The sequence below is a fragment of the Pecten maximus genome, chromosome 9 (assembly GCF_902652985.1).
Source record: "Pecten maximus chromosome 9, xPecMax1.1, whole genome shotgun sequence".
NCBI classification, from domain to species: Eukaryota; Metazoa; Mollusca; class Bivalvia; order Pectinida; family Pectinidae; genus Pecten; species Pecten maximus.
In genome coordinates, this window is record NC_047023.1 from 45,491,179 (window position 1) to 45,504,460 (window position 13,282).

The 13,282-nt window shown below is 37.2% G+C and overlaps 1 protein-coding gene across 1 annotated transcript; it reads right to left on the minus strand.

Annotated features, from left to right (window-relative positions):
* Positions 1 to 444: 444 nt before the first annotated feature.
* Positions 445 to 8,474, minus strand: LOC117334149 (40S ribosomal protein S17-like). Its single transcript, XM_033893618.1, has 5 exons — positions 8,409 to 8,474; positions 7,462 to 7,613; positions 6,236 to 6,341; positions 1,807 to 1,875; positions 445 to 580 (listed from the first exon to the last, which is right to left on the minus strand). The coding sequence occupies exons 1-5, from the start codon at positions 8,409 to 8,411 to the stop codon at positions 488 to 490; spliced, it is 423 nt and encodes a 140-aa protein (XP_033749509.1). The 5' UTR covers positions 8,412 to 8,474; the 3' UTR covers positions 445 to 487.
* Positions 8,475 to 13,282: the final 4,808 nt, after the last annotated feature.

Below are 13,282 nucleotides of genomic sequence, written 5' to 3' on the forward strand. Positions count from 1 at the left end.
TGTCCCACACATATCTCCTCTTTCCCAAATTACATAAATATATCTTTGCTTCCACACTTTCTTCTAGGCAAGAGCGAAGAGTATAAATATGGTGTAAAATAAATAAAGATTATATCGCCTTTATTACATAAGGAATGTTTTTTTTCAGTCTTGTATTTCTGTAAATTTTATGAGTGTTCTCAGCATCAGTAACAGACCTGTGGAGTTATCATAACCTAGGGCAGTTTTAGAGATACAGTTGTTCCGAAGTTGTTTTGTGCAGCCAAGTTGAAACACATTTGTTTGGCTACAAAGTGATTTGTCTTTGTGATGTGTCTACATATGTCCAATTTGTAAATGGCATTTTCTTTAGGTGCTAATTTATCTATGTTATTGACTCAAATAGATGGTAAAAGTTTGTAGTGTTTGCTTCCTTATACATAATAATATAACTCGTACGCCGTATGTATTCCCCTAGTCGACTTTATTCCATAATTAATGTGAAGGATTACATTCTTGGTCCACCAGCACCTGCTGGTCGGAAACCTCCCTGGGCTGTGATTGGCTGCGTTACCTGAAGGCCGGGGATGTTGCCAAAGTCCTGAAATAATAGATAATAAAATATGCTATACTCACAGAATAACACGGCTTTCAAAATTCAAGCACATCAAGCAAGTAGTTTCAAAAATACCCCGGCAGTCACAATTAAGTCAAAGAAGCCCCCATATTGTTTCTTAAGTCATAATACACTTAAACACCAAACTTTCACCAATCAGAAGCTAGCAATGGAAGCTAGAAATGTCAGTCATTTTGTCCAAAATGAACGTCAGATTTGTATTCTTTTTTCATCTATATACCAAAATTCGTCAAAATCAAATATCTTTATTGCTTTATTCTAATACAACATTAAGTCAGAGGTGTTGGTATTGATATGCCTAGTGGTTCTGTTGTCATCACCCCATTTCTCATTTTGAGATTCAGACTTGTACAGTATGGAGGGTTTTATCAATGAAGCAGAAGAGGCTGACTTTCTTGAAACACCTGATGTTTTTCTCCCTTGAATTTATTCGAAGGTCTCTAATTATTATTATGTCTGTATTCTTTGTTGTTTTCCAACCAATCAGAAGCCATAGTGTGCCAACTATTTTGTTGACAATATCAAAATTTTGTTTATAGGATTTAAGAAGGAAGCACTAGATAGAACATAACTTGTTGCTCGAGTGTTATAGCAAATCAGAAGCCACCAAATTGAAACTATTTTGTCAATTTAGAAAACAAACGTTTGCACATGTAGAGGCCATCACTTAACATGCTCAAACAAAGATATGTGTTTGTTTAGGGTTCCTGACCGACCCTACATTTTGATGGCCTACCCAAAGTATTTCTTTTTTTTTACACTGAATACTTTTGGGTCCAAATCAAAACTACTAGAGCTACATGTAATCAAGCAAGAATTCTACCCAAACTCAGGAATTCCCCATCTATTCATAGTAATGTTAATAATTCAATTGTATGGATGGTACCACTATCAGTAAACAAAACCTGGGGTCCTAGCTTCCTAGATAGGGATAGATGTTTTACAATTTAAGAATAGCCCAATGGAGGGAATGATAGGAATAACATATTTAGTACTGCAAGTACTGTAAATGAATATTGAAAGTTGATCAATTGATTGGAATGTGAAATGTAAGGAGCCGTTTTGATATTATTGTATACATTATTTCTGTAAGGTCCTAAATAAAACTGAAATTAAGCTAATCCATCATTGTGTTCATGGACATCTATTATCAATAATTCAATATGGCCAACAACTTAATAAAGACTTACCAGTGACTTCAACATGTCCTTTGTATCGGGATCCACTTCAATAACATCATGTTGCTCCAAAAGAGAAACCTGAATAATAAAAGAAATTATTTGTAAGATATCAGGGATTTCCTACAGTAGAATTTGGGGCTGAAATTCGGTCCCCATTCCCCTCAAAAAATGCTAAGCCAATATTTTTTATATATTCCATTCAATTGAACCTTATTTCCATCTAGCACTTTTATAATTACAATTGTAATTTGATGGCTAAATATGTATGAATAAGAAACCTTGATACATGAATTTTGAGGGGTACAATTAGTCAATTACCCCCTGACAGAATAAAGTAATAGGGCACTCTGACGTTTAAAAAGTAAATAAAAGTAGACTTAAATGTTAATGCAAAGAAACAATTTATAGACTTGTTTCATGTGTGCATTCCATGCTTGTAGAACAGAGCTTCAATCAACCTAGAAAAAATCCAGTAACCAAACAGATGTTTCATTGTATAAACTTTATTATCAATCAGAAATTGGCTGTGAACAGTATATTCAGTTGTACATTAAATGATCAGAAACCTAAAAAAAAACGTTTTTTTTTTTTTTTTTTTTTATATTTCAACCATTTTCCCAATTTTAAGTTGTACAGCGTAAAATTTCCCAATTCAATGAACCCTTGACCCTACCAAAAAACTGCAGGAAAATCCCTGGATTTATAAATGCTGCCACTTGACACCCCAAAATACTGTTTGGTGAGGATGGCATCAGCAGTTCTCATATTAGCTAGTTACATTGCATACAGACATGATGTGAAATGACGGACATGATGTGACATGATGGACATGATCTGACATGACGACATGGATAACACTATACGTCCCTCCTCTCCCCAATAAACATTAGTTTGAAGATGTTAAGTCATAGATAGGTTTAAACAATCAGGGCTTTTTCTGGAGGCTTTGTAGGCCGTTAATGGGCCCCATTCCCAATATAAATTATTTCATATTTAGGCCAAATTCCCAAAACCTGCCCTTTACTCCTGAAAAAATCTTTCCCAATTCATTAATTTTCTACCCAAAATGACACAAAAGGGGCCCTTCCCAAACCAGTGAGAAAAAGCCCTGCCAATGATTTATGATCTTCTTAAACACATATTCTTATAATCAGATACAACACTTATGTCTGTGTATACCTAAATCTTTATATTTTATATCTAATTGACCCAAAAAAATAAGTTCATGAGGCTAGAATTCCTTACTTTGTCAGAAACAAATGCTACATTAACAAGGAAATATGAAGTAAACTAGACTAAGTACATTTTTTATTCCAAGGGAAGTAACTCCAAAAGAAATTTTCCACTAATTATTTATGTCAAATGACATTGCCAGAGACCAAATTACAGGTGCATTTTAGATGTATACAGAGGAGCCCACTTATTTGCATATCGGTTATTTGAATATCCCGCTTATTTGCATAAAATTCTCAGGTCCCGATTTTCTTCCTCTTTATCTTTGTATTTCAATCCCGTGTATTTGCATCGACTAAAACACCGACTCCCGCTTATATGCATATAAAAATTCCAAAAAATCGAAATATTTTAATTGATTTTAGGGTATTTTTGTGATTTTCCCGTAATAAAAGTTTTATGAAATGTGTTTTAACTTACATATTGATTCGACACGATATACAACGTTATCTAATCATTGGTTCACACTCCGTCATTACAGGTTACGTTCGATGCATCGAAATCGACATTTAGTTATTATCCAGACCATATCAGTAGCATTGTGCAGAAGAATTACTGAATATAATTGTATATGCCTCTTCTTTTGATGATCTTGTTTATTTATTATAGCATCGATCCAAACCTGTGTTCTGTGCACTTGAACACTCGCTGAGACAGGTTGCGATCGCCATGATTGTTTACTAGGCGCGTTGCATTGTGGGGGCATATGTGTAATGAACGACAACTCTTTTTGTGTGTGCGCCATTTTCCAAAACAAACCCAAACAGCAATACACATGTCACGGTCATTTAAGACAGTCTATTGCTTCAGCAGTTCATCATCTATGATCAAACAACTAATATACTCATAGCAGGAACACAACGCATCTCGAGACGATAATGAATGTTAATTGAAACGATGACATTGTACATCGTAGTGCCAACCCACGTGTGTATGACCGATATCGGACCCAGAGTGACAAGTAGTAAATAATGAAGTGTATGCAAATATTTTATGTGTACATTTATAAAGAATAACAACCCATGTATTTCGTATTTACTCTTATATTTTATATTTTTAATGCAAATAACGTAAACAATCATATAGCGCCCATTTTGAGTACCTACCTGACGATCTACACGTGTATAAGAGGGGCAAAAAACCCAACTCCGCCTATACGAATACTCCGGTTATTTGCATATTTTGTCATGGAAAAAGGGCTATGCAAATAAGCGGGTTGCTCTGTACATCATTGTAGGAAACCGAAACTGGCAAATTTAATCATTGTTCTGGCATTTTGTTTCTAGAATGAAATTGTTTTAGCTATGTACAATATAATATACACCTTTTGTTTCTAGAATGAAATTGTTTTAGCGATGTACAATATAATATACACCTTTTGTTTCTAGAATGAAATTGTTTTAGCTATGTACAATATAATATACACCTTTTGAAGAGAGAATAACATTACAAGAAGCTTATGTGCTCCAACAGTCACCTTAATTCTGAGTATTTTGACAATTTGTCTCTGCAGGGGTGTAACAAAAAAATTCTAGCCACTTTCCCTAATCTGTGCATTACAATAAATATATATATAGTATACAATTTTACAGGAGAAAATCAATGTGTAATTAAGAAGTTTTCAAACCTGCCGTCATCTCCATTGACCTTTTATCTGGCAAACTTATTTGTTCAACTATGATATGCCACATGTTTAATTAATACAATAAATTAAAGAAATATAGGGTTCTGGGTTAGCATGGAGATCTTTAATGAGACCATGTGTGTTTAAATGGGGCTAAAACTGGCTCACAATCATCCCCCTCCCACCCATTTCAGTATCAGCCAGAAGATCAAGATCTCTTGGGCGACTGCGTCAATTTCAATCTTATATACATCCAAATGATTAAATCTGTCAGATTATTCATTTCCACTGCTAGAATTGATTTATATCAAGAGTATCCCTCTCATCTTCACACGATATCATAAACCAATCCACATGGCGTTTACAAAATGAAAGATGCTTAAGTTACTCATGATCTTCACCTGTTCCACTGTCGGTTTTTATCTAGAAAGTTTTTCACAAACCCACTATAAATAACAAATGCAAAGACGACCTAGATTTGGTCTTTACAAGATATGAATGTTTCCAGATGTGTGCCAAATGTATTTAATAAGGAATAGGTGGTATCTTCTAGAGGCTTCTCAAATACAGCATTTGCCATGATTAACCGTCACAGTCAAATGAGTGAATACGGCTTTTGTCGTTGTAAGCATGGTAAGGGTTGGGTAAGGGTTAACATACTTTCTACGCTACTATCATTCTGGTAAATTCCTTATCACACAATTCAGGAAATCAAACAGGAAAAACATGTTAGGAAATACTGTTTTTTAGTACAGACTTGTTTCAGTCATGGGAGAAATCGATACTTATGAAATTGCTTATATATTTTTAATAACATGCACTTTCCTTTTAACTTTTTTTAATACAGTGTACCCTCGACCTATCGCCACCCGAATCTACCGCCACCTACACCCCTAGAACGGATTTCCCTTCTATATAATTCCCTCGTTAAATTCGCCACCCTCGCATACCGCCATGTTCATAACAATACAAACGTCACGAATCCCTATATATTACCCTCGATGATATCGCCATCGTGGTCCGTTTTTTCTGCGATCGAGGAACTCTTTAGTGTTCTATTTATAGAATTGGGGTATTTCCTTTTTCACAGGTAACTTAGTTATACGCTTGAATGAGTTTCTATCACTCAGGTAGATATATGTATCAATGTTTATATATGCAACATCTACACACAGGTATGGTTTGATTTGTAATAAAGCATGACTGATTTCTGCTCAGTAAGTGTTCTTATTTATGGTATGAACGAGACGAAAGCGTGTTCTTCGGACTTATCCAGTGCCGCGTAATTTCCAATAAAATTCGACAGATTGTAACAGATGGCATGAGACAAAAGCAAATTAATGACCTTTTTTTCAGAAATTACATATGTAAATGTGTATTTGTAAGCTAGGTAACGTACGGTCAATACCATGGTGTCTTATATGTTAACTCATTGTGTATTTATTAAAACGTTGGTACAACATTATCTTTTACTGTTGTAATTTTCATGATGCGATACTAACGCCACCCTCGTTATACCGCCATAATTGACACGGACGAAATGTGGCGATGTATCAAGGGTAGACTGTACATGGATCCTACCTCTGGAACATAGTTATCCCTCCTCTCCCTCTCCTCTTCCTGGAGTTTGATGGAGATACCTCTGACTGGCCCAGCTTGGATACGCTTCATCAAATGGGTAACAAACCTACAATGTTTAAACAAAACCAGAATGTTAATCAATATTACTTGCACAGGTACTACACAGTGCAATCATAATCTGGGCTCGCACTACGCATTCCCATTGTATTAAAATGTGAATTCAAAAGTGATTCCCCTTTCCCCAGGGTCATGAAATTCACAATTTTGGTAAAGCACCTTAAGACCCTTCCATCTATGAAAAGTATTTGAGACTTCTTGTCTTAGGTGACCAAAAAAAACACCTTCAGTTATTCACAAGTATTTGCTACCCATTTTGACAACTATCAATACGACTTTGAGGTTCGACAAACAAACCAGAGGCCTTTTGGATCAGGCGAGCTAAAAACCAAGTCCCTGGGTCGGGAAAGACCCCAGGGCCTATTTTTACATCATGTTTTTTTTTTATCTCTTGATGCCCAGCCATGCCATAGTTAACAGAAGGATTGTGTTCATCTCTTGGTGACATGCAATACTATATACGGTAATGGGTTGGGAATCTCAACAGTTTCAAAAATACAAAAAAGTCGTATAGCAATTTAGCTAAATTGACCCCTTTTTGGCCCAAACCTTCAGGCCCCCTGGGGTCAATTTATATCAATTTAGCTAAACTGACTACTGTATCATTTTGGATCCCCATTCCATAATGATGCTACCAGTCAAATTTTGTTTAATCCCAATCAGCTATTATGAAGAAGTCAATTGCTGACGGACAAACACTGGGGTATGACATTATCTCACCCTGGCCCTTTGGACCAGCTAAAAATGTAAATATCTGATAATAATTAGACTTAAGGTTTGGTTTTATTTGCTCAACGTCATATTAACAGCTAAGGTCATTTAAGGACGACCTCCCATGTTTGCGATATGCATGCGTGTGGTGAGCACGTATGTGTTTTGGGAGGCTGCAGTATGTACGTGTTAAGTCTCCTTGTGATAGGCCAGAACTTTTGCCGATTTATAGTGCTACCTCACTGAAGCATACTGCCGAAGACACCCAGCAGGACACCCCACCAGGTCACAATATACTGACATCGGGCCAACCAGTCGTCCCACTCCCAAAATGCTGAGCGCTAGCCTAAGCATGACTAGACTAAGGGGCAAACCAAATCATCAAAGCATAAAATTACCCTGCTACTTTGTTCCTCAGCTTCTTGCTAGGCAATATTGCTATTTCTTCACATACTCTCTTGTTTGTGTGGAAGTCGAGGGTCAACTTGGTGTAGTATTTCTCAATAATGACTCGGGCAGCCTTCTTGACAGTCTTTGTCCTGACACGAGCCTGCACAAAATGTTAATAAGTGTAAATTATTAACTGTTCGTTAATCATTATGTCAAGGTGATCTCCTTTCTTATGATCTTTTGTTAATGGACTAAAGCAGATTATTGATAGTTTGAAATATGGTATTAAGCTACATGAAGGTAAAAGGCACGTTATAAACAAGATATCCCAGAGGGATCTTGGCGCCAATGATAACAAGAACAAGTGGAACCTACATGGTAAGTTTGAGAAAATCCTTGCAGCACTTTTCCAAGAAAAAGCGATAAAAATGTCAATGATGGACGCCTATCTGCCAATTTGTTTTTCTGATCAAAATATTAAATGAATTGAAACAAAAATGTACAAAGGGGAGGTTATATTAACATAAAGGTGAAGTTTGAGAAGAATCATCCCCTCAGTAGATAGCTATAAGTTTATCTACTGTAAGTTATGTTTGTGGACGTACAGACGGACGAACGATCGACTACAAACAAATCGGACTAAAATGTACAACAGGTTATTAATTAACACTTTGGAATACGCAGGCAAGCATGTGTAAAACGTATGATCACAATGAAATTAACTTACTAATGGCAAAGAGCAAAACAAAATGAACGGCAACAACATAACCATGTGAACACCTTTCACATATTTGCGTCATCTGCGTTATTTTCGATCGACGTGATTCAAATATCAAGTGCGAAACAAAAAATATACTTTTATATATCACCTTGAATACACAACATAGACATTTAACATGTTATTTATTTGATTTTGCCGGATTTATAATTGTTTATCACTTAGCAAGTCGCTCACCATTTTGGAGGTACCGGAAAAGGAAGTCGAAAGGTACGTTCGGAACGTTTAGCTTTCTCGTGCGGAACACCTCTGGACTTGTCACGCAAATGAGCAAGTGTTGAAAATGAAAGTGCGATGGAGGCCAACTGTATGACAGAATGAGAAAGAACTGACCTCCATTTACAGGTAAGGCATGCTACGACGACCCTAAGTCAAATAATGCATGATTTATACATGCAAAGGAAGCTGTTTGTCGAAGAGGGGGAGTAGAAAAAAGGATACGGTGATACATGCCTGTCAAACAGCAGCCACAGAACACTCGCGTACTAATAGGATTTAATAGGAATAATTATAGGCTACCTAAGCCTCTATATCCATATCAGAAATACATATGATATATAGTAATTAGTAATTTGCCGTTTCCAGTGTCACGGCTTGAATATATACAATATATTGATTATCCTATAGGCCTAATAAAGCATGAATTAAATTAAATGTATAGCGGGGGATGTTATCGTATATTTACTGACAGGTTAAGCTGACAGGGTTAAGCTTAACACTAACTATATGCCATGCCTATATGTCGTGTCTGTACTATGTGTACCTGTGTCACCTTGACCTTTGCTAGTCCTCTGTTCACGTGTGCTGTCTCTGGTCGATGTTTGTGTCGTGCATTGTTCGTAGTCACTTGCTTTTTCGTCAGTGTCTGTCGTGCCAGTGTATCCTCTGTCGTGATTGGTCCTTATAGTTTTGTATTGTTAAAAAGAGGGATAAATTCAGGGTGGTGTATCGTATACTGGGCAGTCTGATGGATTAGTTTCCTGTGTGCTGTCACGTCTTTCTCGCTAGTACTAACGTAACGTAGGGTATGTAGGGTCTTGGGTGGGTAGTATTAGTCGGGATGTTGGGTTTAGTTAGGTCGTACAGGTATGGGGGGTGGTTTTAGGTTAGGATGTTTATTATGTAGCTAGGCCTATGCTGCTGTCCGTTTATATGTAATTTCATTTTGTAAATGTTTATGTCATTATTAATAAATGGTTAATTGTAGTTCAAGACGTTTGATCTCTCACTGTAAGACAGATACAAGTTACCGATCGAACCTGGGTTGTTGGTCCACAAGGGCGAGTCGGGTGTGGTTTGACGTACGCAAACTGGGCCCGACACGCTCCTGTTACATAAATTAAAATGAAATGTTCATATTTTTACAGTGTTCATCAAGTCTTATTTTAAATTGCAGTACATTTTCAGAGTTAATAACATGTTGTGGAAGGTTGTTCCAAGTATCCACTACACGAAAACTAAAAAAGTTCTTCCTAATATCAGTTTTACAGCTTCTTTTGAAAAGTTTATAAGAATGACCTCTTGTTCTTCTGGTTTCCTCCATCTGAAGTATTCCCCCAGTTACTCTATTATCATAAATATTTTTAACGATTTTAAAAGTGTTGATTAGGTCTGTACAGTTTCCTGCCTTCCATACTAATTTACACTATTCAATATTTCACGAGTTATTTACAAGGTACTAGCTTCTATAACTTACTTTATATTCAAATCAATCCTGAAAATTCTGTACAAGATATAAATATATTTATGTAGCGTATACAGCTTTTATAATTTACTTTATATTTAAATCAATCCTGAACATTCTGTACAAGATATAAATACTGTGTTAAGCGTTGTGCTATTCGATATTAAATTTGATTCGTGTGGACACTGCCAAATTACTGTGGATTTATGTGGATGTTTTTTTTCAGGAAAATATTGACATTTGATGGCTGTAGTATGTTTATATTTCAGTTTAAAAAAATATTTTCTTTGTCATTGCTGTTTGTAGGACACCTTTTTGTACAAACACCTATGTGTAGGGGATATTACTTCAAGGTCATCCAGGTTTCCTAGTGGGTCACAAGTTATATAAATATATAGATAATAACGGGATATGTTACCTTTATAACTTATTAGTTCTAAGTTACCTGACACTAATTGCAGCATTGATGGGGTCCAAGCTTTTTAGATTGTTGTTATTCCATTGTTATAATAAGTCGTGTTATTTTTCATGGTATTTACCCGATATGGATGTTGTAATTTGTTGCCATATGGGAACCGGGTTGTGTTTACAGTTATTGAGCTATTTACCGTTATTTCATATAGCTTTTCTTTGTCATATCTATTTTTATATGGTATACATGTGTAAGATAGCTATGTTTGCTTGTCTTCTAGTGATGAAATTGGAAGTGTGTTGATGAACTTAAACTAATTAGGTATTGTTTAATACCTGGATGGGCTTGTTATTGGAAATAGCAGGAGTTCTTTGATTGTTTTGTGTGTCATTTATAGGTCATGTTTATATTTTCTTCTAAGTACTTAGCATACCTGGAGGTCAGTACTGTCTGTTCCGTAGGTGTTCTAGTGTCACTTAGTAGTGGATACTTTACACATTATACCTGGAGGTCAGTACTGTCTGTTCCGTAGGTGTTCTAGTGTCACTTAGTAGTGGATACTTTACACATTATACCTGGAGGTCAGTACTGTCTGTTCCGTAGGTGTTCAGGTGTCACTTAGTATACCTGGAGGTCAGTACTGTCTGTTCCGTAGGTGTTCTAGTGTCACTTAGTAGTGGATACTTTACACATTATACCTGGAGGTCAGTACTGTCTGTTCCGTAGGTATTCAGGTGTCACTTAGTAGTGGATACTTTACACATTATACCTGGAGGTCAGTACTGCCTGCTCCGTAGGTGTTCTAGTGTCACTTAGTAGTGGATACTTTACACATTATACCTGGAGGTCAGTACTGCCTGCTCCGTAGGTATTCAGGTGTCACTTAGTATACCTGGAGGTCAGTACTGTCTGTTCCGTAGGTGTTCTAGTGTCACTTAGTAGTGGATACTTTACACATTATACCTGGAGGTCAGTACTGCCTGCTCCGTAGGTATTCAGGTGTCACTTAGTATACCTGGAGGTCAGTACTGCCTGCTCCGTAGGTATTCAGGTGTCACTTAGTAGTGGATACTTTACACATTATACCTGGAGGTCAGTACTGCCTGCTCCGTAGGTATTCAGGTGTCACTTAGTATACCTGGAGGTCAGTACTGCCTGCTCCGTAGGTGTTCAGGTGTCACTTAGTAGTGGATACTTTACACATTATACCTGGAGGTCAGTACTGCCTGCTCCGTAGGTGTTCAGGTGTCACTTAGTAGTGGATACTTTACACATTATACCTGGAGGTCAGTACTGTCTGTTCCGTAGGTATTCTAGTGTCACTTAGTAGTGGATACTTTACACATTATACCTGGAGGTCAGTACTGCCTGCTCCGTAGGTGTTCTAGTGTCACTTAGTAGTGGATACTTTACACAGTATACCTGGAGGTCAGTACTGTCTGTTCCGTAGGTATTCTACTGTCACTTAGTAGTGGATACTTTACACATTATACCTGGAGGTCAGTACTGTCTGTTCCGTAGGTGTTCAGGTGTCACTTAGTATACCTGGAGGTCAGTACTGTCTGTTCCGTAGGTGTTCTAGTGTCACTTAGTAGTGGATACTTTACACATTATACCTGGAGGTCAGTACTGTCTGTTCCGTAGGTATTCTACTGTCACTTAGTAGTGGATACTTTACACATTATACCTGGAGGTCAGTACTGTCTGTTCCGTAGGTGTTCTAGTGTCACTTAGTAGTGGATACTTTACACATTATACCTGGAGGTCAGTACTGCCTGCTCCGTAGGTATTCAGGTGTCACTTAGTATACCTGGAGGTCAGTACTGTCTGTTCCGTAGGTGTTCTAGTGTCACTTAGTAGTGGATACTTTACACAGTATACCTGGAGGTCAGTACTGTCTGTTCTGTAGGTATTCTACTGTCACTTAGTAGTGGATACTTTACACATTATACCTGGAGGTCAGTACTGTCTGTTCCGTAGGTGTTCAGGTGTCACTTAGTATACCTGGAGGTCAGTACTGTCTGTTCCGTAGGTGTTCTAGTGTCACTTAGTAGTGGATACTTTACACATTATACCTGGAGGTCAGTACTGTCTGTTCCGTAGGTATTCTACTGTCACTTAGTAGTGGATACTTTACACATTATACCTGGAGGTCAGTACTGTCTGTTCCGTAGGTGTTCTAGTGTCACTTAGTAGTGGATACTTTACACATTATACCTGGAGGTCAGTACTGCCTGCTCCGTAGGTATTCAGGTGTCACTTAGTATACCTGGAGGTCAGTACTGTCTGTTCCGTAGGTGTTCTAGTGTCACTTAGTAGTGGATACTTTACACATTATACCTGGAGGTCAGTACTGTCTGTTCCGTAGGTATTCAGGTGTCACTTAGTATACCTGGAGGTCAGTACTGTCTGTTCCGTAGGTATTCTAATGTCACTTAGTAGTGGATACTTTACACATTATACCTGGAGGTCAGTACTGTCTGTTCCGTAGGTATTCAGGTGTCACTTAGTATACCTGGAGGTCAGTACTGTCTGTTCCGTAGGTGTTCTAATGTCACTTAGTAGTGGATACTTTACACAGTATACCTGGAGGTCAGTACTGTCTGTTCCGTAGGTATTCAGGTGTCACTTAGTTGTGGATACTTTACACAGTATACCTGGAGGTCAGTACTGTCTGTTCCGTAGGTATTCAGGTGTCACTTAGTAGTGGATACTTTACACATTATACTGGGATATGATGGTGTTGTTTTAATGTAAGTTAATCATATCTAAGTGTATTTTATGTTTTGTTCATTCTTGGATTGGACGATTTGATAGCTTTTTAAGCTAGGTTTTAATATTAATATCTATAGAGGCAGAAGTGTAGTACTCATTCCAATGATAGGTCCCTGGTAGATGGTAGTCTTGGTGACAAAGGTATATTTTAAGGAAAATGATACTTTGATCTTAAGGGGG